General features: G+C 40.8%; 1 protein-coding gene and 1 pseudogene across 6 annotated transcripts in view; one reads left to right on the forward strand and one right to left on the reverse strand.

Annotated features, from left to right (window-relative positions):
• Positions 1-26,140, forward strand: part of CNOT1 (CCR4-NOT transcription complex subunit 1) — a 108,169-nt gene that overhangs the window by 16,048 nt on the left and 65,981 nt on the right. For all 6 annotated transcript variants that reach the window (XM_035025071.1, XM_035025069.1, XM_035025072.1 and 3 more), the window contains exons 2-4: positions 10,200-10,475; positions 25,101-25,208; positions 25,768-25,866. In XM_035025071.1, coding sequence (XP_034880962.1) covers positions 10,374-10,475; positions 25,101-25,208; positions 25,768-25,866 — 309 coding nt within the window. In that variant the 5' untranslated portion in view covers positions 10,200-10,373. The remainder of the gene's footprint in view (positions 1-10,199; positions 10,476-25,100; positions 25,209-25,767; positions 25,867-26,140) is intronic.
• On the reverse strand, positions 6,545-7,261 carry LOC118023722 (annotated as a pseudogene).

Genomic DNA, 26,140 nt, shown 5'->3' on the forward strand with positions numbered 1-26,140 from the left:
TAATTCCTTCCAGCAAGGAATTGTGACAACACGTGTGTGAAATGTTGCCCAGCAGGGAAGCTTGTTAGAGAATCAGTGCCTAGGATTGTTACTGGGGACTTGTCATGTGGACATCTTCTGCCTACCACATAACTAAAATTCGAGGTTCCCGGAGGGAAGGCAGGTGTTCAGCATAAACCACATTTTTGGGTACAGTTTAGGCACAGTGAGCCACTCTTTATTAGTTCTGGGAGTGGGGATTAGTTTTCCCTAAATCAGGTTCTGACACCAGCCAAAGGCCAACCTGGCATGTTTAAGGATAGCAGTCTCAGACCTTCTGTTAACTGTTTTCTGCTTAGTGAGTGAGGTGAATGGTCTCCATGGAAAGGGATTTTGTATAGAGAATTTTGGAATATGCAAGACTTTGTTGACCTGATACTTTACTTAAATTACTTTTCTATTTCAGTAGGGAAAAACAGTTCAATTCCCTTCCTAGATAGTTATTTTTGTATCATTCTAGATAATCTGCATATAAGGACATATATATACAGAGTGCTGTTCTGTGATTTGCTTTCCTTCCAATAGATAATTTCCAGTCTTTCTAACTCCTTTTTGAAGTTACTACATAATATTTCTTTTTATGATTTACTTAACCATTGCCCTTTTGATGGACATTTAGGACATTTTCACATGATATGATTTTAAATAGTTGTTTCCTGGATGAAAAGGGAATGAATTAAAGATGACTCCTGAGTATTCAGTGCATAATTGGGGCTTTAGGGTTCTAAAACTCTTATTACTCATCCTTTATTAAGGTTGGAGATGTCGGGGTTGGTTGGTTTGTTTTAGGAATTGGTATTAAAACAGTTATTTAGACAATGATTTTTGAAGGTGCAATGCAGGGGTTTTTGTTCTTTTTTTCAATCATCTTACATCTTCTATCCAGTTCTTAATGTTCTCTTAAATATTGTCTTTAGGGGCGCCTGGGTGGCTCAGTCATTTAGTGACTGACTCTTGATTTTGGCTCAGGTCATGATTTCAGGGTTTTGAGATTCAGTCTGGGCTCATGCTGGGTGTGGAGCCTGCTTAAGAGTCTCTCCCTCCCTCTGCCCCTCCCCCCTCTGTCTCCCCTCTCTAAAAAAAAATTACTGTCTTTAAAATTCTATTAGTAATGACAACACAGACTGTTTTTCATATATTTGTGTGTGTGTGTGTGTGTTTTTTAAGTAAGGTCTAGGCCCAAAGTGGGGCTTAAACTCAAAACCCAAGAGCAAGAGTCACATGCTCTACCAACTGAGCCTGCCAGGCAGCCCTCTTCATCTATAAAGTTGGGATAATACCTTTTTCACAAAGGGTTGCCAGGTTTAAATTAATATATGTAAAATGCTTAGAACAATTCTGTTTTAAGTGTTTGTTGTGATTATACTTGAATAAGTTACTCTATTTTGTATACAATAATTATAATTAAGATTTTAATAAGTGAACCAACATTTTGGATGAATGGGTGGAAGTATACTATTAATCTAGAATATCTGTGTCTTGAAGAAATATTAAATATCGGGATGAGTATTTTGTTCTGAGTTGGTGATTAGTTGGTCATAAAGTTCCATAGGAAATAGCTCTCTCTCTCTCTTTTTTTAATTATTTGAGAGAGAGAGCAGGAGCATGGGGAGGGGAGGTGGAGGGGAGAGGGAGAAGCAGGCTCCCCCCTGAGCAGGGAGCCCGACGCGGGACTCCATCCCAGGACCCTGGGATCATGACCTGAGCAGAAGACAGACGCTTAACCAACTGAGGCACCCACGCGGCCCATGAGCTCTCTCTTTTAAGGAAACCAAGAGGAAAAGTGGGGCATCTGCGAAAATTGGTATTGGTGGTTCGTGGATGCTAGAATAAGATACCTTTCTTGATTTATATGTTTACAACTTTGTCCAGTATGGTAGCCTCTACCTGCATGTGGCTGTTTAAATTTATACTAAGATTAGTTAAAATTAGATAAAATTTTTATTTATTTATTTTTTAGATAAAATTTTTTAAAAAGCTGAGTTCCTTAGTCACTCTTACCACATTTTAAGTAGCCACATGTAGTTAGTAGCTGCCACATTGGACAGTACAGATGTAGAGCATTTCCATAATTGGAGAAAATGAGAAAAGAGATCGCTCAGCTCGACTTCTTCTAAATTGGAATGCTACTTTTCAGAGTTGGGAAGAGAATTTTCAAGGTCAAATCGTAGTATTAGTAGACTTAAATATTCACCAATTTAAAAAAAATTTTATTTTTAAGTGATCTCTACACCCACCATGGGGCTTGACTTAGAACCCCAAGATCAGGAGTTGCATACTCCACCAACTGAGACAGCCACGCGCCCCTCCATATCTGTATCTTTATATATGTATATCTGTATGTTTATTTTTAGAGAGCACGCAAGCAAGCAAGAGTGGGGGCAAAGGGAGAGGGAGAATCTTAAGCAGGCTCCTCACCCAGCACAAGCCAGACGATCTCACAACCCTGAGAACATGACCTGAGCTGAAATCAAGAGTCAGACGCGGGGAGCCTGGGTGGCTCAGTCGTTAAGCATCTGCCTTCAGCTTGGGTCATGATCCCAGGGTCCTGGGCTCGAGCCCCGCATTGGGCTCCCTGCTCAGCAGGAAGCCTGCTTCTCTCTCCCCCACTCCCCCTACTTGTGTTCCCTCTCTCACTGTGTCTCTCTCTCTCAAATAAATAAAATCTTTAAAAAAAATTCCACATATTGGGTGAGATCATATGATAATTGTCTCTCTGATTTACTTATTTTGCTTAGCATAATACCCTCTAGTTCCATCCACATTACTGTAAATGACAAGATTTAATTTTTTGATGGCTGAGTAGTATTCCATTTTGTGTGTGTGTGTGTGTGTGTGTACATCACATTTTCTTTATCCATTTATCTGTCGATGTACATCTGGGCTCTTTCCATAGTTTGGGTAAAAAAAGACGCTTAATTGGGCCCCTGGGTGGCTCAGTGGGTTAAGCGTCTGCCTTCGGCTCAGGTCATGATCCCAGGGTCCTGGGATCGAGTCCCACATCGGTCTCCCTGCTCGGCGGGAAGCCTGCTTCTCCCTCTCCCTCTCCCCCTGCTTGTGTTCCCTCTCGCTGTGTCTCTCTCTGTCAAATAAATAAATAAAATCTTTAAAAAAAAAAAAAAGACGCTTAATTGACTGAGCCACCCATGTCTTCCCCATATATTATTTTTTTTTAAGATTTTATTTATTTATTTGAGACAGAGAGAATGAGAGAGAGCGAGCACATGAGAGGGGGGAGGGTCAGAGGAAGAAGCAGGCTCCCCGCTGAGCAGGGAGCCCGATGCGGGACTCGATCCAGGGACTCCAGGATCATGACCTGAGCCGAAAGCAGTCACTTAACCAACTAAGCCACCCAGGCGCCCTCCCCATATATTTTTAATATTAGAAGCTGGATTTTTAATAAACTGATAGCCTTGGGTCTGGACTATTTGGCTTCTTAAAGTACCTGTTGATATTTAAATCTAGAGCAAGTTAGGTGATAATACAGAGGTTGCTGACTTCAGTGAAAAGGAAGACCAAATTGCCTTTACAGAGCTATTTTTGGCCCAACTGGAAATTAAGGGGAGAAAAAGGAACAGATGTGAAGGGATTTCCTTGTCTTCTTAGTAGAGATTGCATTAAGGTTTGATATACTTAAAAAAAAAATATTTATATAAATAAGAAAGAGCAGGAGTTGGGGGGAGGGGGGGAAAGGAGCAGAGGAGAAGCAGACTCCCCCCACAGAGTATGGAGCCTGATGTGGGGCTCAATCCCAAGACCCTGAGATCATGACCTGAGCCTACGTCAGGCACTCAACCGACTGAGCCACCTAGGTGTCCCGGTTTGGTATACTTTTTTTTTTTTTTTTAAATTAAGACTATGATAAGATGATCATTTTTTTTTCAATTTTTAAATTTTTTATTAGAGAGAGAGAGCACAAGCAGGGGGAGTGGCAGGCAGAGGGAGAGGGAGAAGCAGGCTACCCGCTGAGCAGGGAGCCCGACGTGGGGCTCGATCCCAGGACCCTGGGATCATGACCCGAGCCGAAGGCAGACGCTTAACCATCTGAGCCACCCAGGCGCCCCGGTATACTTTTTAAAAAAACATTTCCCAGAGCTATTAGTAAGTTTAGTGGTTATGAACCTTTAAAATACATAAGAATAGCCTGCAGAGTATGCTTAAAATACAGTGTCCTGTATTCTTCCCTCAAGGACTTTGATTCTGTTGGTGTAGGGTGGTGCTTAGGAGTCAGCATTTTAAATAGGTCTCTCCCATCTCCCAGTTCTTTTTTTCTTTTAAATTTATTTAAGTAATCCCTACACCCAGCATGGGGCTCGAACTCAAAACCCTGAGATAAAAATCACATGCTCTTCTGACTGAGCCAGCCAGGCTCCCACCCATCTCCCAATTCTTTTTTTTTTTTTTTTTAAGATTTTATTTATTTATTTGACAGACACACAGCGAGAGAGGGAACACAAACGGGGAGTGGGAAAGGGAGAAGCAGGCTTCCCGCGGAGCAGGGAGCCCGATGCGGGGCTCGATCCCAGGACCCTGGGACCATGACCTGAGCCGAAGGCAACGCTTAACAACTGAGCCACCCAGGCACACCCCCATCTCCCAGTTCTTAAACACAGTTGCCTTATAGCACTACTGTAAAATCTGTATTTAGTCTATTAAGCCCCTTGAGATATAGTGTTTACTTTTTGTTTTCTATAGCACCTAAGGTATTCACATGGCATTGAGTTAGGCTCAAGTGTTTGAATTAATCGAGTGCCATCTTTAGCAAATGAAGGTATTTATAAAGTAACCTGGAGTGAAATGGAAGGAGATCATTTGGGGCATTTTATACAATCCTGATAAAATAAGGGAGTGTAATAGTAAATTTTGTAATTAAAAACACTTTCATAGTTTAATGAATTTGAGCTTGTTTCCGCAATCAGGTTTATGTTGGTTTTATGCTTTGAAAAGCCTACATTTTAATGATCTCCAAATTATTGACAGTCATCATCAAAGATTTCATTTGCATAAATAAAGGTGATATATTTAAGACTTTTAGATCCATTCAAAGACATTAAAATTGAAATATCTAAGATTTACTTATTTGAGAGAGAGCAAGAGAGTATACAAGCTTGGGAAGGAGCAGAGGGAGAGGTTTTTTTTGGTTTTTTTTTTTGGTTTGTTTTAGAGTTTTATTTATTTGAGAGAGAGAGAGCTCCCGCTTACGCTAGCGGCGGGAGGGGTGGAGGGAGAAAATCTTCAAGTAGACTTCCCGCTGAGCGTGAAGACAACACAGGGCTCAATCCCAGGACCCATGAGATCTGACCTGAGCCAAAACCAAGAGTCGGACGCTCAACTGACTCTGCTACCCACGCAGCCCAAAGTTGAAATGTTTAAAGGTGATGGCTCTTTTTTTTTTTTTTTTGGACAAAATCTGATAATCGACTTAAAAATTTGTGAATGTATTTGAGCCCAACAGTAAAAATAATTATGTAAAAGTAATGATAAATGTCTAATACGAGAATTTGTATACATTGCACATTGTAAGGCATTACAGCTATCTCACATGTCACCAAAACAAAATGAGATTTAAGAGTTTTAGTTCCTTCTCTCAAGAACCTACCACTCAGCCCTTCCATATCATCACTCTGGACCAGTTAGTCCCATCTTGGTCAGCCTGGCTTTATCCTTGGCATGTGTAAACTTCTCCAACAGTTCCATTGGAGATTGACAGCTGCTCACTTTTCAGCAAACTCTTAAAGCAGATGTTGGATGACAGAGCATCTCATCCACTGTGCTTGTCCTGGATACTTCCTATTGTTCATCTGATGTTATCAGAGGCTAAACTGGTTTAAGCTGCTCTTGAGCAATCAAGAGACCGTCTTGAGGGCTTAGAAGATTCTTATCTCTCTGCTCTACATCCTACCCGTTAAAGATCTACCCTTTTGGGAAACCTCTGATTTAGATGAGGCCTAATTTTTACAAATTGGGGAAGGGGGGGGCATAGAGGTTCAGTCACTTGTTAATCTAGCCTTGTGTTATGTGTAGTTGCTGGTCCTATGGGTTTAAATTTTGGTTTTTAAAAAAGTTGCTAGTACTTAAAAGTTTCATTTTGTAAAAACTATAGTCCTAAAAATTAAAATGCTGTTGAGTATAAACTCGGCTTTTGGGGGGCCCCTGAGTGGTTCAGTCGTTTGAGCGTCCGAAATCTGATTTCAGCTCAGGTCATGATCTCATGGTTGTGGTGTCAAGCCCTGAGTCTGGCGCAGGGAGTCTGCTTGAGATTCTTTCTCTCCCTCTTCCTCTGCCCGCCCCCCCAAGTCAGTTTTTCTTATGGTAATGCAGTGTTTTATTTATTCTGTTCATTAATAACTAATACTCAAGAACTTTTATAATATTAGTAGAACTTAATCTAAAAGAATCAACTTTGTGTACATTTCAGTATTGGGTACGAGAGAGTCAAAATAATTATGGTCAAAATTATTACATAAAAAATTATAGTAAATGCTTGTGTTAGTCTACATACAATTTAGTTTTTGGCATAAAGTTATTTAGTTGCCAGGAAGAACATTTGGTTTACTTCACTAATAGGAATATCTCTTAATGCTGGGATGGCCTCTTACTGGTATTTCTTCTGCTGTTGATTTTTACCATAGTTATCTGTGACTGTATGAATGGAGTTGAGTGGACAGATACTCATTATGTTTATTCCAAATAAGGGTACGTAACCAATTACTATAGTAATGAGGAAGTAGATGGGCATGCAACTGCCCAGTATTTTTGAGGCCAGTAGGTTAATCGTAAGGAGTTTAGCCAAGATTCAGGAATAAATGCCCACACAAGATACAGGATGAAGCCAAATTGGGAGTTTAAGAAAAGAACGAAGCCATAAATTGCTCTTTCTGGAAATGGCGACGGTGAATTTTCCACCATTTTCCCTGTGGCTTTAGACAGTCTTGGGTCCTAGAAGCGCCCACTCAGGCCCCTCCCGGCAGCTCGGCCACTTCAGCGCCGAGTCCCCCACACAAGCGCCTTCCAGAAAGCCTCCGCGGGGGCGAGAGGGAAAGACTAAAGGAAAGGCCGGGTCGCTGTGGCGCCCCCGTCCCGCCCAGGCGCAGGTGCACTGCGACCCTTGCCAGCCGGGAGCGTGTGAGCTCTGGGGACTGCGGGATCGCTCTGCTCGCCGCCGCGGAAGTCAAAGTCAGTTTTTTGGAAATCATATCACATGCTTGTAATCCCTGCTTTAAGTTATAAGAGTAATACATGTCCCCCATCCTCAGTTTTATTAAGAAAAATTTCACATGTATAGAAAAATGAAAATAGTACAGTGAACAGCCACATAACTTTTTCCTAGATTCAACAATTAACATCTTACCATAATTATTTTTTCTATTATTCATATATTTGTATTGAAGTATAGTTGACAATGTTACATTAGTTTGAGGTGTACAACATAGTGATTTGACAATTCCATGTTAATGCTCACCTAAGTGTTGCTACCATGTCACCATACATTATTACCATACTATTGACTGTATTCTATATGCTGTACCTTTAATTACTGTGACTTACTCATTCCATAACTGTAACTCTGTACCTCCTGCTCCCCTTCACCCAATTTCCCCATTCCTGTTCATATATTTTTACTGGTTTGATGCCAGACCCTTGCATCTATCTCCTGCAAATTAAGACATCCTTCTTTTTTTTAAAAGACATTCTTGCAGGGCGCCTGGTTGGCTCAGTTGGTTAAGCGACTGCCTTCGGCTCAGGTCATGATCCTGGAGTCCCGGGATCGAGTCCCACATCGGGCTCCCTGCTCGGCGGGGAGTCTGCCTCTCCCTCTGACCCTCCTCCCTCTCATATGCTCGCTCTCTCTCATTCTCTCTGTCTCAAAGAAATAAATAAAATCTTTAAAAATAATAATAATAAAATAAAAGACATTCTTGCAGAGGCACACTAAAGCTAAGAATATTAGTCTTATAAAAACTCCAGTTGCCTCAAGAATATCTTCTATAACTTTTTTTTAAAGATTTATTTATTTATTTGAGGGGGGGGAGGGACAGAGGGAGAAAAAGTCCCAAACAGACTGCACTGAGCGCAGAGATCACGACCTAAGCCAAAACCAAGAGGCTGACACTCAACCGACTGTGCCACCCTATTTTTATAACTTTGAGTCAAGGTCTGATTAAGGTTCACATTATGTTTTTTTATTTTAGTTTCATAATCAGAACAGACCCCATTTTTTCTCTCCCTGCTGACATTTTGACAAATGCAGGTCAGTGGCCTGGTAGAATGAATCAGTACTTGGATTTATCTGATAGGATCTCATGTGTAGTTTGTTTGTTTATTTTTAAAGATCTTTATTTCTTTTTCTTTTTTTTTTTTTTAAAGATTATTTATTTGAGAGAGCGAGAATTAGAGAGAGAGTACACGAGAGGGGGTAGGGTTAGAGGGAGAAGCAGGCTCCTCGCTGAGCAGGGAGCCCGATGCGGGACTTGATCCAGGCGCCCCTTTATTTTTCAACAGAGAGAGACCGCGAGAGAGGGAACACAAGCAGAGGGAGTGGGAGAGGGAGAAGCAGGCCTCCCGCGGAGCAGGGAGCCCGATGCGGGGCTCAATCCCAGGACCCTGGGATCATGACCTGAGCCGAAGGCAGACGCTTAACGACTGAGCCACCCAGGCACCCCTAATTTTATTTTTTTTAAAAAGATTTATTTGAGAGGGAAAGAGCAAGCGTGAGCGTGAGAGAGCACAAGCAGAGGGAGAGGGAGAAGCAGGCTCCCCACGGAGCAGGGAGCCCGATGCGGGGCTGGATCCCAGGACCCTGGAATCATGATCTGAGCCGAAGGCAGCTGCTCAACCGACTGAACCACCCAGAGGCCCCTAAAAATTTTATTTTTAAGTAATTTCTTTTTCTTTTTCTTTTCTGAAGGTGTTATTTATTTGAGAGAGACAAGAGAGACAAGGGGAGAGGGTCAGAGGGAGAAGCAGGCTCCCTGCTGAGCCAGGAGCCTGATGTGGGACTCAATCCCAGGACTACAGGATCATGACCTGAGCCGAAGGCAGTTGCTTAACCAACTGAGCCACCCAGGAGCCTCTATTTTTAAGTAATTTCTATACCCAGTGTGGGGCTTGAACTCAAAACCCTGAGATCAAGAGTCACACATTCCACCAATGGAGCCCTCCAGGCATCCTGGTTGTTTTCATATTTTGGTTATTGTGAATAATGCTGCATTAAACACGGGCGTGCATATATCTCTTCAGTAACCTGTTCTCATTACTTTTGGATATATACCCAGAAGTGGGATTGCTGGGTTGTATGGTAGTTTTATTTTTAATTAATTAGTTTTTTAAGTAGGCTCCATGCCCAGGGTGGGGCTTGAACTCACAACCCTGAGATCAGAGTCACACGCTCTACCAATTGAGCCAGCCAGGCACCCTTATTTATTTATTTATTTTTTAAAAGATTTTTTATTTATTTATTTGAGACAGAACGAGCGAGAGCACATGAGAGGGGGGAGGGTCAGAGGGAGAAGCAGGCTCCTCGCCGAGCAGGGAGCCCGATGCGGGACTCGATCCCGGGACTCCAGGATCATGACCTGAGCCGAAGGCAGTCGCTTAACCAACTGAGCCACCCAGGCGTCCCAGGCACCCTTATTTTTAATTTTTTGAGGACAGCGATTCAAATACCTAAAACATATACCTTAAGGTACAGCTGTAGGACCAAACTATCTGATTCTGAAGCAATACATAAGGAGTAAAAGTTAATAAATGGGATCTTGTAAATAGGTTGTAGATACTGTGGGAAGAGGAACAGAAAATATCAGATGAGTGTTTCTTTCCACCAACCCTAATTTTAAGTACTGTCCTGCTGTTTCTAAAGGGTATAGTATAAATAATCATTTTGAAGTAGGTAAAAATAGACATCCAAATATTATAGGTTGTCTTGCTAAACTTCAACTTTTGAAGGCGGAGGGGGGGGCGTATTTTCTTTTTATACTGGCCCTACCTAATTTTCAGACTTGGCATCCTCTGTAATTAGTGGTTGAGACATACTAATTTTTTTTTCCCTAAGTCCTTAGTGGTATTTCAGGTACTAAGATGGAGAGATGATTGTTTTAACTCTTTTTCCCCTAACAAAAAACTAATTTAAAAGTCTGATTTTTATCCTTTTTTTAAAACAGGTGCCATGTTTCAGAACAGAGTAATACCCCTGGTAAAGAAGAACTGAAGACACTGTACAGACATCAGATATAGGCTAATTACAAAGAAAGCATTAACCTGCCTCTGAGGTGACTAAAGGGGAATAATGGTGATTTTGCGCCGGGCTCGGCCGCCTGCTTCCGCCCCAACCAGCAATGAATCTTGACTCGCTCTCGCTGGCCTTGTCTCAAATCAGCTACCTGGTGGACAATTTAACCAAGAAAAACTACCGAGCCAGCCAGCAGGAAATACAGCATGTGAGTAAACTTAGAAAGCAAGTACCATTAAAGAAATGAGTATGTAGTAGGAAGAATGTTCTCCTCAGCTTTAATTAATAAAAGATTTTATCCCAGTCTTTTTTTAAGGAGTCACAGATTAAAAAAAATTTGTTTTTGAAGATTTTATTCACTTGAGACACAGAGATACAGAGACAGCATGAGCAGGTGGAGAGGCAGACGGAGAGGGAGAAGCAGGCTCCCCGCTGAGCCAGGAGCCCGATGTGGGGCTCGATCCCAGGACCCTGGGATCATGACCCGAGCCGAAGGCAGACGCTTAACCATCTGAGCCACCCAGGCGCCCCAGATTTAAATTTTTCTATAAAAGTTATGAAATACTTGATTTGGTTTAGTCTCATTTTTTTCTCATTTACATTTTAAAATTGAGATATACTTCACAAACTGTAAAACTCACCTTATAAAATGTGTAATTCAGTAGTTTCCAGTAGATTCAGAGTTACTTAATCATCACCATCTAACTCCAGAATGTTTTCATCACCTCAGAAAGAAATACTTGAATCCATTAGCAGTTGCTCTCCCATTTCCTCCTCCCTCCAGCTCCTGGCAACCACTGATCTTTCCACTTTTATGGATTTGCCTTTCTGGACATTTCATATAAATGCAGTCATACCAGATGTGGCCTTTTGTGTCTGCCTTCTTTCACTTAGCACAGTGCTTTCAAGATTCATCTGTCCTTTTGGGGCACCTAGGTGGCTCAGTCAGTTAAGTGTTCGACTCTTGATTTTGGCTCAGGTCATGATCTGAGGGTCGTGAGATTGAGCCACTCGTTGGGCTCTGTGCTGGGTATGGAGCTTGCTTAAGATTCTCTCCCTCACCCCCCCTCACCACCCCCCCGCTTAAGAAAAAGATTCATCCGTGTTGGAATGTGTCAGTACTTCATTTCTTTTTGTGAGTAATAATACTACTGTATGAATATTATTTGTTATAATGAACAGTAGTCAGTTCTTTGGATAGTCTACAGTTTATCTGTCAGTTGGATATTTAATGTGTTTCCATTTTGTGGCTGTTGTGAGTAGTGTAGCTTTCAACATTTATAAGTTTTTGGATGGATATTTGTTTCCAGTTTTTTGGGTATATACCAAAGAATGGAATTGCTGGGTTATATGGTAACTCTAACTTTCTCAAGAGCTGCCAGATGTTATCCAGATCCACCGGATCACTTTTCATTTCCACAAGTAGTGTATGAGGGTTCCGATTTTTCCTCAATCTCACTAACATTGGTTATTTTATGTCTTTTGTTTATACCCGTTCTAGTGGGTGTGAACAGGTAGCTCATTTTTTCGATAGTGTAGCTAATGATGAACATCTTCTCATGTGCTTATTTGTGTATCTTTGGAGAACTGTCAGTTCAGATCCTTTGCCCCCCAATTTTTTGCAGACCCCGCAATTTTTATTTATTTTTAAAGATTTTATTTATTCATTTGAGAGAGAGTATGAGCCTGCTCATGAGCAGGAGGAAGGGCAGCGGGAGAGGGAGAAGCAGACTTCCTGCTGAGCAGGGAGCCCAATGAGGGACTCAATCCCAGGACCCTGAGATCATGATCTGAGCTGAAGACGGACGTTTAACTGACTGAGCCACCCACGTCCTGACCCCCCAATTTTAAAAAATTATTCTCAAGTATAGGTTTGACTTGTAAAGCATTTCATTCAATCTTTATGAAAGTTAAATAGTATACCTTAGTTGTAGTGATGGTACCCCTTTCTCATTAATAAATGGAGTATCATACTTAAAATGGTATATATTGTTAAATTAAAACTTACTAGTTGTGTGACAATAGGTAACTTCTCTGAACCTTATTTTCCTCATCTGCAAAATAAGGATAAATATAAAATTTGTCTGACATCCTTGTTAGGATTAAATGAAGTTAAGAAGAGCACCTAGTACAGTTCCTGTCATCATTTTTTAAAAAAATGCAAATTGTCCTTTCTCTACATTATAAATTACAGTTGTTATATAACGTAAGTAGTACATAAGTACAAGCTTGTAAATGAAATAGGTGCCTAATTATTTGAGCTAAATCTAAGAATTAATGGGGAGCTTTTCTCTCTTTTCCTTGTTTTTGGGGTGTGTGTAGAGGTTGTAGTTTAAATTTTATTTTATTTATTTGAGAGAGCGAGGGGTAGAGAGCACGAGTTGGGGGGCGAGAGGAAGGGGGAAAGAGAAGCAGATTCTCTTCTGAGCTGGGAGCCCGACGTGGGAGCTCGGTCCCAGAACCCGAAGATCATGACCTGAGCTGAAGGCAGACACTTAACCATTTGAGCCACCCAGGCACCCTAATTTTTTATTTTAAAGATTTTATTTATTTGAGAGAGAGAGAGAGAGAGCTCTAGCGGGGTGAGGGGTAGAGGGAGAAGCAGACTCCCCGCTGAGCAGGGAGCCCTCAATCTGAATTTCAGGGCCTTTTAAGTCCTTCTAAATCCTGGAATTCTCTCTTTGAAGAAACAAATTCAGTAACACCTCAGCAGTGAAGACTTACCCCCTTTTCCCTTTATTTGGTAAATTCTGAAAGTTGTGTGGGTCAGAGTGTGTCCTAACAATTTTATGCAGCTACTCTTTAAGCATCTGCTGTGTACCACACATTGTTGTTGTTGTTTTTAAGATTTTATTTATTTATTTGAGACAGAGAGAGCCAGCACATGTACGAGCTGGAGGAAGGGCAAAGGGGGAGGGAGAGACATGCAGATTCCATGCTGAGCATGGACCCTGATGCAGGGCTTGATCTCACAACCCTGAGATCATGACCTGAGCTGAAGTCAAGAGTTGAATGCTTAACTGACTGAGCCACCCAGGTGCTCCCCTTCACATCTTAATTTAAAAAGCATGATAATGGCGTGCCTCAGTCGGTTAAACATTCTGCTCAGGTCAGGATCTTAGGGTGAATTGGAACCCTACTTGGGGCCCTGCACTGGGTGTGGAGCCTGCTTAGGATTCTCTTTCCCTCCCACTTTGCCCCTCCCCAGCTTTCATGGGTGTGCAGGCACTGTCTCTTAAAAAAAAAAAAAAAAAAAAAAGGCACAATAATTTTCTAAACATGTACTATCCAGTTAACACTCACATTTCTTGTTTTGTCTCATCTAAAACATTTTATCGGGGCGCCTGGGAGGCTCAGTCAGTTAAGTATCTGCCTTCAGCTCAGGTCATGATCTCAGGGTCCTGGGATAGAGCTCCGCATCGGGCTCCTTGCTCGGCGGGGAGCCTGCTTCTCCCTCTCCCTCTGCTGTTCCACCTGCCTGTGCTCTCTTTGTCAAATAAATAAAATCATTAAAAAAAATTTTTTTTTGATCACACTTGGGTTTGAAATAGCCAAATACAATAAACGTTTGTTGCATTGGTCCTTACCAAATCTCTTTTAAAAACTGTGATTTTTCCTCACTCTTGTTTTTTCTTGTAATTATTTTGTTAAGTCAGATTGTCTTCTTTTTTTTTTTTAGATTTTATTTATTTATTTATTTATTTATTTATTTATTTATTTATTTATTTATTTATTTGACAGACAGCGAGAGAGGGAACACAAGGAGGGGGGAAGTGGGAGAGGGAGAAGCAGGCCCCCCGCGGAGCAGGAAGCCCAATGCGGGACTTGATCCCAGGACCTTGGGATCATGACCTGAGCTGAAGGCAGATGCTCAACAACTGAGCCACCCAGGCGCCCAGTCAGATTGTCTTTAGTTACCCACAGTGTGAATTTTGCCATGGTGGTCGTTAACCCATTCTTATGTCGCTTGTATTTTCTGTAAGTTAGTAAATTTAGAAGCGCAATCAGATTAAGATTTTTCCTCCTTTAGGACAGTTTATAGTTGGTGGTATATACTTTTCATCAGGAGGTTTGCAGTGTCTGGTTGCCTCTACTTTTGTGATTTTTAGCAGGCTTTGTTCATTGACTGGATTCATTAATTTTTAGGGATTGCAAAATGATGGTACTCTTACTGTCATGCATTCTTTTTTTATTTTTTAAAGATTTTTTTTTTTTTAGGATTTTATTTATTTATTTGACAGAGAGCACAAGCAGGGGGAGCAGCAGGCAGAGAGATGGAGAAGCAGACTCCCTCCTGAGCAAGGAAGCCGATGTGGGGCTCGATCCCAGAACCCTGGGGTCACGACCTGAGCTGAAGGCAGATGCATAACCTTCTGAGCCATCCAGGCATCCCACTGTTACGCGTTGTTGAAATAGTTCTGTAAAGGGAAATTAGCCCTTACCAACTATATGGTTACCTGAGGTATATTGTATATAGGAAGGGCAGGATCAGTGCTTGATTCTTTATTTGCCAGTTTTCATAGTGACTTTTCCTAGCATCTTCCAAACATGACCAATATATGAGGTTTTTAGTATTCTTAGGAACTCATGTTTTTTTTTTTTTTAAGGTTTATTTTTTTAGAGAGCGAGCGTGTGTGTGTGTGTACACATGTGGATGGGAGGAGGGGCAGAGGGAGAGGAGAGAATCCCAAGCAGACTCCCCTCTGAGTGCAGAGCTTCATGTGGGCTCCATGCCACGACCCCGAGATGATGACCTGATGACGACCCCGAGATGATGACAAAATCAAGAGTCAGTCACTCAACAGACTGAGCCACCCAGGTGCCCCAGGAACTCATGTATTTTTAACATATTTGATATATTTGAGTCAATTGAAAAGTATTACTGATGACACTCTTTGGCCAGTGAATGTTTATTCTTGTTGGCTTTGGAGTCCTTTGTACCCCTATTTATTTTATGTTATTTTATGTTACTTTGGTAGTCATCATACAGTACATCATTAGTTTGTTTTTTTTTTTTTTTTTAAGATTTTTATGTATTTATTTGACAGAGACACAGCGAGAGAGGGAACACAAGCAGGGGGAGAGGGAGAGGGAGAAGCAGGCTCCCCACGGAGCAGGGAGCCCAATGCGGGGCTCGATCCCAGGACCTTGGGATCATGACCTGAGCTGAAGGCAGACACTTAATGACTGAGCCGCCCAGGTGCCCCCAGTACATCATTAGTTTTTGATGTAGTGTTCCATGATTCATTGTTTGTGCATAACACTCAGTGTTCCATGCAATATGTGCCCTCCTTAATACCCATCACCGGGCTAACCCATCCTCCCACCCCCTGCCCCTATTTTTGTAGTATTTATAGTCCTTGATGTCATTTCAGAAACACTGGAAACTAAAATATTGTAGATTCATCTTGTGTATTTTTTACTTACCACCTGGTATTAGCTTGGTTTTATTTTAGTGGGAAATGGTATATGGAGATCATCTCTCAAGTTAAAAAGTGATTCAAGAAGAGAGCTTAGGTGATGGAAACAAACTTTATTTAGTACTTCATTAACTGAACAGTCCCCTTTAGGAGAACTGCAAAGTGGGGCAGAAGGCAAGAAGCTATTTTTATAGAATAACAAATAAAAAAGAAGAGACAAATGTAAAACATTTGGTTGGCTGGGGCCACATAGTCAACCTTGTTTAAGGTGAGAAGGCCCAGAGTTGGCTTGGCCTTTGGGTTCACCTAAATATGCTGCATTTCTGGTCAAGTGGAGCATTTACAAGGACTTGAAAGTTATCTAAGTTTTGGTTTGCTGATATGGCATCCTGGGCAGGAATGGCACCATTTTGGGCCTAGAAAGTCATTTCAACACTTGTATTGCTTACTGATGATCAGTTGTTCATTATTAGGCCTTTCAGTGGACAGAGGTAAAGAGAAAATGCACCATGAATTCATACTGATACTACTGATATTCCCAATTTATCTTCAGTTCATGATCTGAAATCTCTGTTTTTCCCCATGCACAAAATCCTAGTTTTCAGTGATTAAAAAAATCATTTATTCTGTTCCATACTGCACAATCAAGAGTTTCAGACTAACAGTCCTGACACTGTTAACAGCACTATGATTATGGAAAATAGTTTACTTTTTTGGGAGGTAGGGGGGAAGGGGAACCCTTAGGGTATCGCAGAGGTATCCCTAGGCATATCTCAAAGATAATGTGAGTTTGGTTCCAGACCATTGCAATAAAGTGAGTCAAGTGAAATTTAGAAGTCCCATTTATACTGTAGTATAGCCTGTTAAGTATGTAATATCATTATGTCTCAAAAGTATACATACCTCCATTAAAAAATACTTCATTGCTAAAACATGTTAACCATCATATAAGCTTTCAGCAAAGTTAATCTTTTTGCCGGTGGAAGGCCTTGCCTTCTGTCGATGGCTGCTGACTAGCCAGGGTGGTGGTTGCTGAAAGGTTGGAGTGGCTGTGGCAGTTTTTAACATAAGACAACAGTGAAGTTTGCCACATTGATTGATTCTTCCTTTCATGAATGATTTCTCTGTAGCATGTGACGTTCTTTGATGGCATTTTACCCACAGTAGAACTTATTTCAAAATTGGAGTCAGTCCTAGGCCACCTTGGTGGCTGGCTCAGTTGGTGGAGCGTCCAACTCTTGATTTTGGCTCAGGTCATAAACTCTTAGGTTCGTAAGATGGGGCCCCACATTGCACTCTGTGCTCAGCGTGGAGTCTGCTGTTCGTTTTCCTTTGCTTCTCCTCCTGCTTGTGTATGCTTCCTCTCTCAAATAAGTACATAAATAAAATCTTAAAAATATTTTAGCCCTCTCAAATCCTTCTGCTGCTTTATCAGCTAAGTTAATGTAATATTCTAAACTTTGTTGTCATTCAGTATCTTCACCAGGAGTAAATTCCATCTCAAGAAAATTTCTTTGCTCATTCAAAAGAATCACCTCTTCATCTGTTAAAGTTTTATCATGAGATTGCAGCAATTAAGTTACATTATCAGGCTCCACTTCCAGTTCTGGTTCTCTTGCTATTTCTACCACATCTGCAGTTACTTCTTCCACTGAAGCTTTCAACAACCCTGAAGTAATCCTTGAGGGTTGGAATCATCTTCCATTAACTCCTGTTAATGTTGATATTTTGACCTCTTCCCATGAATCATGAATGTTCTTCTTGGATGGCATCTAGAATGGTAAATCCTTCCCAGAAGGTTTTCAGTTTACTTTGCCCAGATCCATTAAAGATACTGCTACCTGTAGTGGCTCTAGCTTTTTTTTTTTTTCTTTTAAAGATTTTATTTATTTGACAGAGAGAGACACAGTGAGAGAGGAACACAAGCAGGGGGAGTGGAAGAGGGAGAGGCAGGCCTCCCGCTGAGCGGGGAGCCCAATGCGGGGCTCGATCCCAGGACCCCGGGATCGTGACCTGAGCCGAAGGCAGGCGCCCAACGACTGAGCCACCCAGGCGCCCCAGTGGCTCTAGCTTTAAGAAACGTATTTCTTTCTTTCTTTCTTTTTTTTTTTTTTTTTTAAGATTTTATTTATTTGACAGAGAGAGACAAAGCGAGAGAGGGAACACAAGCAGGTGGAGTGGGAGAGGGAGAAGCAGGCTTCCTACGGAGCAGGGAGCCCGATGCGGGGCTCGATCCCAGGACCCTGGGATCATGACCTGAGCTGAAGGCAGACGCTTAATGACTGAGCCACCCAGGCGCCCCAAGAAACGTATTTCTTAAATAGTAAGCCTGGAAAGTCGGAATGACTACTTGATCCATGGGCTGCAGAATTGATATTGTGTTAGCAGACATGAAAACAACATTAATCTTGCTACACATCTTTATCATAGCTCTTGGGTAACTGAGCATTGTCAATAATATTTTGGAAGAAGTCTCTTTCTGAATAGTATGTCTCAACAGTTAGCTTCAAATATTCAGTAAACCATGTTGTAAACAAATGTGTTGTCCTCCAGGGTTTTGTTCCATTTAGAGTGCACAGGCAGGGTCAGTTTAGCATAATTTATAAGAGCCCTAGGATTTTCAGAATGGTAAGTGAACTTAGGCTTCAACTTACAGTCACTTGCTGCATTAGTCCCTAACAAGAGTGTCAGCCTGTCCTTTGAAGCAGGCGTTGACGTCTCTCTAGCTGTGGAAGTCCTAAATGGCATCTCTTCTAATAGAAGTCTGTTTCCATCTGCATTGAAAATCTGTTTACTGTAGCTGCCTTCATTATCAGGCCAGATCTTCTGAATAACTTGTAGCTTCTACATCAGCCTTTGCTTCACTTTGTACTTTTATGGAGACTGCTTCTTTCCTTAAACTCCATGAGCCAACCTCTGCTAGCTTCACATTTTTCTTCTGCAGCTTCCTCACCTAACTTAGGCTTTATACAATTGAAGACAGGTTAGGGCCCTGCTCTGTTAGGCTTTGGCTTAAGGGAATGTTGTGGCTGGTTTGATCTATGTAGACCACAAAAACTTTCTCCATACCAGCAATAAGACTCTTCTGCTTTCTTATTATCATTTGTGTGTTCACTGGTGTAACACTTTTAATTTACTTTAAGAAATTTTTTGTTTGCATTTACACCTTGGCTGACTTAGGCACAAGAGGACTAGTTTTGGCCTGTTTGACTTTCAACATGCCTTTCTCAACTAACCTTAATCATTTCTTTTTATTTCAAGTGAGATAAGTTTCGTTCTTCAACTCTTAGGAGGCCTGGTCTGATTTCAATATTGCTGTGTCTCAGGTAATAGAGGGAAAGTTTGGGGGAGCAGCCAGTTGATGGAGTAATCACAACAAATGACCTTTATTATGTTTGCCGTCTTATATGGGCGTAGTTCATGGTGCCCCGAAACAAATACAATCATAACATCAAAGATCACTGATCACAGATTAGCATAAGAAATATAATGGGAAGGGGCGCCTGGGTGTTAAACATCTGCCTTCGGCTCAGGTCGTGATCTCAGGGTCCTGGGATCGAGCCCCACGTCCGGCTCCCTGCTCAGCGGGAAGCCTGCTTGTCCCTCTCCCTCTCTCTCTCCCACTCCCCCTGCTTGTGTTCCCTCTCTTACTGTGTCTCTCTCTGTCAAATAAATAAATAGAATCTTGGGGCACCTGGGTGGCTCAGTTGTTAAGTGTCTGCCTTCGGCTCAGGTCATGATCCCAGAGTCCTGGGATCGAGCCCCACATGGGGCTCCCTGCTCAGCGGGAAGCCTGCTTCTTCCTCGCCCACTCCCCCTGCTTGTGTTCCCTCTCTCGCTTTGTCTCTCTCTATCAAATAAATAAAATCTTAAAAAAATAAATAAAATCTTTAAAAAATATATAATGGGAAAATTTGAAATTGTGAGAATTACCAAAATGTGACACACAGACAAGAAATAAGCAAGTGCTTTTGCAGAAATGGCACTGATACGCAGTTGCCACAGATCTTCAGTTTGAACAACAAAAAACATTACCTGCAAAGTGCAGTAAAGTGAAGTGCAATAAAATGAGATATGGCTATGTATCTCACTAGAGATGTACCATCAAATTAATGTATTAAAGTTATTTAGAGTAGTTCTTGGCATAGTTATACCACCAACTGGATATAGCTTTGGCTTCATTGTTTTCGTATTATTTTCAGTATTTAGGGAATACTTTCTTAATTTAATTTTGCTTGGTAATTAGGTAAAGTTTTTGTGCCCAAAGTTAAATCTGTAAAACAACTTTTATTCAAAAAGCAATTTAGTTTTTTTTTTTTTAATTATGTTAATCACATCATTAGAAATGTGGTTTCTGGTTGTTGTTTTTTAAAGTAGTTGATCTAGGTTTCTAAATGGATAGTCTGTTTTAATGGCACATCTTGCCCCAGATTCATCACTTGAATAAAGGATAATGATATATGTTTTGGGACATTTATCAGTCCTAGACATTTTTATTTCTGGAATTACCAGTCTCAGAATTCTGATGATTTGGTTTGTCATTTGAGGTGGTGGTAATGAGCTATCTTCAAGAGTATGTTTCAGAGAGAGAGAGAGATGGGGGAGAAGGAACACAAGCAGGGGGAGCGGGAGAGGGAGAAGCAGGCTTCCTGCTGAGCAGGGAGCCCGATACGGGGCTCGATCCCAGGACCCTGGGATCATGACCGGAGCCGAAGGCAGACTATTAACAACAGAGCCACCCAGGTGCCCCTTTCAAGAGTATGTTTTATTGGAAATGGAAATTAAAAAGTTTTTTGTTATTCAAGAATAGAAAAAAGTTGGGGCGCCTGGGTGGCTCAGTTGGTTGGGCGGCTGCCTTCGGCTCAGGTCATGATCCTGGAGTCCCAGGATCGAGTCCCACATCGGGCTCCCTGCTCGGTGGGGAGTCTGCTTCTCCCTCTCACCCTCCCCCCTCTCATGTACTCGCTCTCTCTAATTCTCTCTCTCTCAAATAAATAAATAAAATCTTAAAAAAAAAAAAAAACCCAGAAAAAAGTACTAAAGTTCCACCATCTTCTACTTAGAAGTTTGAAAGTTTTGTCCTTTATTTTCATGTTAGAACTACTCTGTATATTTGCTGCACAGTTTTATCATGTTTTTTCAATGTAGTAAACTTTTTAAAGATTTTATTTTTCATTTATTTGGGAGCGAGAGCACAAGAGGGAGAAGCAGACTCCCTGCTGAGGAGGGAGCCCGATGCGCAGTCTATGTCTAGTCGCTTAACCAACTGAGCCACCCAGGCGCCCCAGTAAACGGTTTCAGATAAATGCACTATTTTTTATAAAGTAACCCAAAGTATTCATACGGATAATATAATAAAAATAGAATCAGTATTTTTAAGAGTTAAAATTGTTTAACAAGTATGAAAAATATCACGATGCTTCATTAGTTCCATAGAGTATATTAGAGTCTAAAACTGTGATCATTGTAATGTAGAGAGTTACTGCCTTCAATTTAAATTTTAAAAATCTGGTAGTTTTTTTTTGAAGTGGGGGAGTGGTAGAGGGAGAGGGAGAGAATCTTAAGCAAGCTTCATGCACAGTGCAGAGCCAACTCAGGGCTCAAGGCTCTATCTCATAACCTTGAGATCATGACTTGAGCTTAACCAACTGAGCCACCTAGGTGCCCCCAAATTTGGTACCTTATAATTGTGTAAAATCTTGGGCTTTTTGTTGTTGTTGTTGCAGGCACAAATCATCAGAAAACTACTGGTTTATCAATATTCCACCCAAGGAAAGATTTAACAAGGATTAATAGAAAGGGATTCTCACTATGGAAGTTAGTTGACTACCTCGTAAGATTAATCATTACCATTTGTGGACAGCCTTACTAGGAATTTCCTTACAATGAGCTAAAATAAATATTCGAGGCTCTTTTTCTGTATAAGATTTATTATTTCATGTAATTACCCTTCACACAATTAAGTCTTTAATTCTTTCTCATGTGTTCTCTAGGGCAAATAGTGCCCCATTTTTCTAACCATTTCACATGATTTCTGAATCTCTACCATTGGAAATGCACTATTTGTTAATGTCCCTCTTAATATGTGACTTCTAGATGAGAATTTGTTACTCTAGCCACAGATCAGATCATTATAGAAGTATTGTAGATTGTATTTGATACAGTTAATTTATTTTTAATGTAACCTAAAGATTTTATTATCAGATTGTAATGTACTTAACTAAAACTTTGAATAATTTTACTGGTCTCCCCTGTCCAATGGGTGGAATGGTTTAAATTTTAAGTGAAAATGCATGGGGCTTGATCTTGTGGGATCAAGGTTTTATTTCAACATCTTTGCAATCCAAGATCATGCTTTTCTTTTTTTTTAACGATTTGTTTATTTATTTGACAGAGACACACAGCGAGAGAGGGAACACAAGTAGGGGGAGTGGGGGAGGGAGAAGCAGGCCACCCGCAGAGCAGGGAGCCCAATGGGGGGCTCTATCCCAGGACCCTGGGATCATGATCCAAGCTGAAGGCAGATGCTTAACGACTGAGTCACCCACGTGCCCCAACATTTTTTTGTTTTTTAAAAATTTTATTTGAGAGAGAGCGTGTGCGAGCAGGGAGGGGCAGAGGAGGAGGGAGAAAGAATCTGAAGCAACCTCCACACTGAGTGCAGAGCCTGACGTGGGGCTCGATCCCACAACCTTGAGATCATGACCCAAGCTGAAACCAGGAATCTGACGCTTAACTGACTGAGCCACCCAGGTGCCCCTGTTTTGTTTGTTTGTTTGGTCGGTCATTGATAGTGTAGTGGAATATCTCTTCCAGTTTTTAGATTGGTGTAACAGCAACAGATAAGTCAGTAGGTTCCTTAACTGTGATCTAGGCTCTTGATTCCCTGTGACCTTTTTTTTTGGTTATTAAATGTATTTAGATACTATTTACTTTTTGCCTCAAATGATCTTTCCTCAGGCTCTATCTGTGGTGGTTGTCACCTCAGTATTTTAAGTCTCAGCTTATATGTTACATCATTAGGAAGGCCTTTCTGATGCACCATTCTCCTTTCCTATTCATATCACATAACCTTGTTTTGTTTTTTTAAATGACAGTTAATATTATCAGAAATTCTTCATACTTTTTTCCCCTGTGAGAACATACTTCGTGAGAGCTACAGAGCCCATTGGTCTCTCTTGCTGTATTGAATAGTATCTCAAATATTTGTTAAGCCAGATATTCTTTTTTTTTTCTTCCTAAAGATTTTATTTATTTATTTATTTGACAGAGAGGGAGAGAGAGAGCAAGCACACCCGCACAAGTAGGCAGAGCGCCAGGGAGAGGGAGGAGGCTCCCTGCTGAGCGGAGATTCCCGATGCAGGGCTCAATCCCAGGACCCTGGGATCATGACCTGAGCCAAAGGCAGACACTTAACTGAGCCACCCAGGGACCCCAAAGCCAAATATTTTTGTTCATTTGAGGGAGAGGTCCATTTGGTTGGAACATAAGTAATTTTCTTCCTAATTAATTGGAATTGCCTCTTTAAGATGTTTTTAGCATTCTGGGGGATAGGAAAAAATAATCTGTTTTTACAGGACTTAAGGAACTGTAAGAACCCATAGAAACAATATATTGTGAGTAGGTTCACAGTAATTTTTAGAGATGCAGAGGTTCTTATTTAATTATCTGATTTTATTGATTTTTAACTTTAAGATGTCTGTGGGACAGTGTAAAAATTGGTCTTATTTAACCCCCTGCATTTTCTGCGTGGGGAAAACTGAAACTGAAATAACTTAGCCAGGTACCACATAATCATGATTCAGTGGAAAGCGCATAGGCTTTGGAGTTGGGCTATAAATTCTGATTTCTCAGCTCATCCACTATGGGATTTAAGGCTCGTGTAGTCTGATATAAGTGTTCATCTCTTCATCTATAAAATTGCAGTAAATTTTGCAGAGTTGTTGAAGATTAAACCAAAGAATCCCAGGATCATACTTAGCCTAAAATGTAAGAAAATATTATTTGTATTTTTAAAAAGCATTTAATAAACAAATGATTACTTATTGTGTGCTAAGCTTTTTTCTAGGTGCGAAGAAGTGAGCACAACTACTCAAATTCCCTCTCTTATGCAACTTAAAGTCTAGTGAGGGACATAGAAAATAAATTACCAGGTGGTCATAAGCTCTATGGGGAAAAGTAAAGCAGGGTGAAGGGGTGATGATGGGGCTGGTCATGTAGTTATGAAAGGAACTGAGAGAACAGCCCATGTGTAGATAATTGAAGCTTTCTAATTAGAATAACAAGTACAAACATTGGTAAATTTGAGAAACAGCAAGAAACTAATGGAGCTTGAGGGCAGCATCTAAAGTACTGAAATCAGACGGGGTTTTTTTTATTTTTTAAGATTTTATTTATTTATATGACAGAGAGAGACAGCGAGAACAGGAACACAAGCAGGGGGAGTGGGAGAGGGAGAAGCAGGTTTCCCGCTGAGCAGGGAGCCCGATGTGGGACTCGATCCCAGGACCCTGGGATCATGACCTGAGCTGAAGGCAGACGCTTAACGACTGAGCCACCAGGCGCCCCAGACGGTCTTCTTATTTTTATTTATTTATTTATTTATTTATTTTTAATTTTTTAAAAAGATTTTATTTATTTATTTGAGAGAGAGAGTGAGAGAGAGAGAGAGCACAAGAGGGGGGAGCCGGAGAGGGAGAAGCAGACTCCCTGCCAAGCAGGGAGCCCAATGCGGGACTCGATCCTGGGACTCCAGGATCATGACCTGAGCCGAAGGCAGTCGCTTAACCAACTGAGCCACCCAGGCGCCCCGTTTTTTTAATTTTTGTGTATTTATCTTTTTTTAAGTAAGCTCCACGCCCGGTGTGTAGCCAAATTCAAGGCTTGAACTCAAAACCCTGAGATCAAGACCTGAGCTGAGATCACTGAGCCACCCTGTGTCCCCAGACTGGTTTTTTAGGGAGTTGCCTTGTAGGCTATTGGAAAGAGTTACAGTTGTGTTAGAGAGATTTCAAGTTAAATTTTTAGGGCATAAATAATGCATAGAAAAAGTGATATTTTCATAACTCCAGTTACAGAATTGTTGCGTTATAACTTAAAAAAAAAAAAAAACAACAAAAACTCTGCATTCTTACTACATGTCATTTATGCTACTTGGTGTTTTGGTTTAGATAATGACCAAAGTACACACAGTTATTTATATGGACTAATTAATTTCTTCTATATTTTCCTGCCAGTGACTGTAGGAAGCATTTAAAAAACACATAATTATAAAATACGTGTACGTCTATTACATTAATTCCTATAACTCTTATTCAAAATGAACAATTAATGTAATTTGGGATTTTGCCTAGAGATTTTTTTTTTAATCCTTCTTAATGGCGTCTACAAATTCGTATTTTTGGTCTTTCTAGATTGTGAATCGGCACGGTCCTGAGGCAGACAGGCATTTATTACGCTGCCTATTTTCGCATGTGGATTTCAGTGGCGATGGTAAAAGCAGTGGCAAAGATTTTCATCAGGTATTGGGGCTTACATAGTTTATGTTTACTTAGATCTGGTTGTTTAGTGAATTGCATTTTGGGCATTGTGTAGCAAATACACCTACAGAACATCCAGAGATAATGTTACCTGAACGGCTAGAAGGTATTGGGACTTGTCCCTTTTTTTGTCCTTCCCTTCTCCTGCCTGGCTGCAGACCATTAATAGCTACCTAGGTCAGGCTTAGATTGCTGGGAATCAGACCTGCCTGCAGGAAGCAGGAATGTGGGGGAAGTCTTGCTTGACCAGTAAGGCAGAGAGGGGATCTCTTTTTCTAGAAAGAATTTCTTTGGCTTAATTTTCAGTCTGGTAGTAGTTTGTCATTATATTGTTCTTTATAGTTATCTTGTCAAGGGAAACTATTCTGTAGAGGTGTTGGTGTTAACTTACTGCTAGTAGACTCTAAGTAGTTTAAATGGGATTTTTAAAGAGGTAATTTTGATAATGTATAGAAACAATATACAATTAGTGTTCTGAGCACCTCTATGTTTGTGAAGATGAATGTTAGTGCTAATGAAGATTCACTTTTTATTTTTAAAGACTCAGTTTCTGATTCAGGAGTGTGCGTCGCTGATTACAAAGCCAAATTTTATCTCGACGCTGTCCTATGCCATTGATAATCCATTGCACTATCAGAAGGTTGGTATTGCTTTTATCTTTAGTAGTCCTAAGAACGTGACTTTCTAAAAAGGCCTTAAACCTTGATCTCATAATGACAGGTCTTAATTTAAAAATTGTAGTAGTTTCTTTGGGGTTTTTTAGTTTTCTAGCAAAATCAAGACAGTTAGTTTGATAATAAGTAGAAGCTTACTAAAACCAGATCATGTGAAGGCTTAAGATTGTCAGTTCACAGTCCTAGGACATGAGGTATTGTTTCTATCATGACTACAGAATTCTGTCACTTCTGTGTAGC

This window comes from Mirounga leonina, unplaced genomic scaffold (assembly GCF_011800145.1).
Source record: "Mirounga leonina isolate KUSES-001 unplaced genomic scaffold, KU_Mleo_1.0 Mir_180, whole genome shotgun sequence".
Classification (NCBI taxonomy): Eukaryota; Metazoa; Chordata; class Mammalia; order Carnivora; family Phocidae; genus Mirounga; species Mirounga leonina.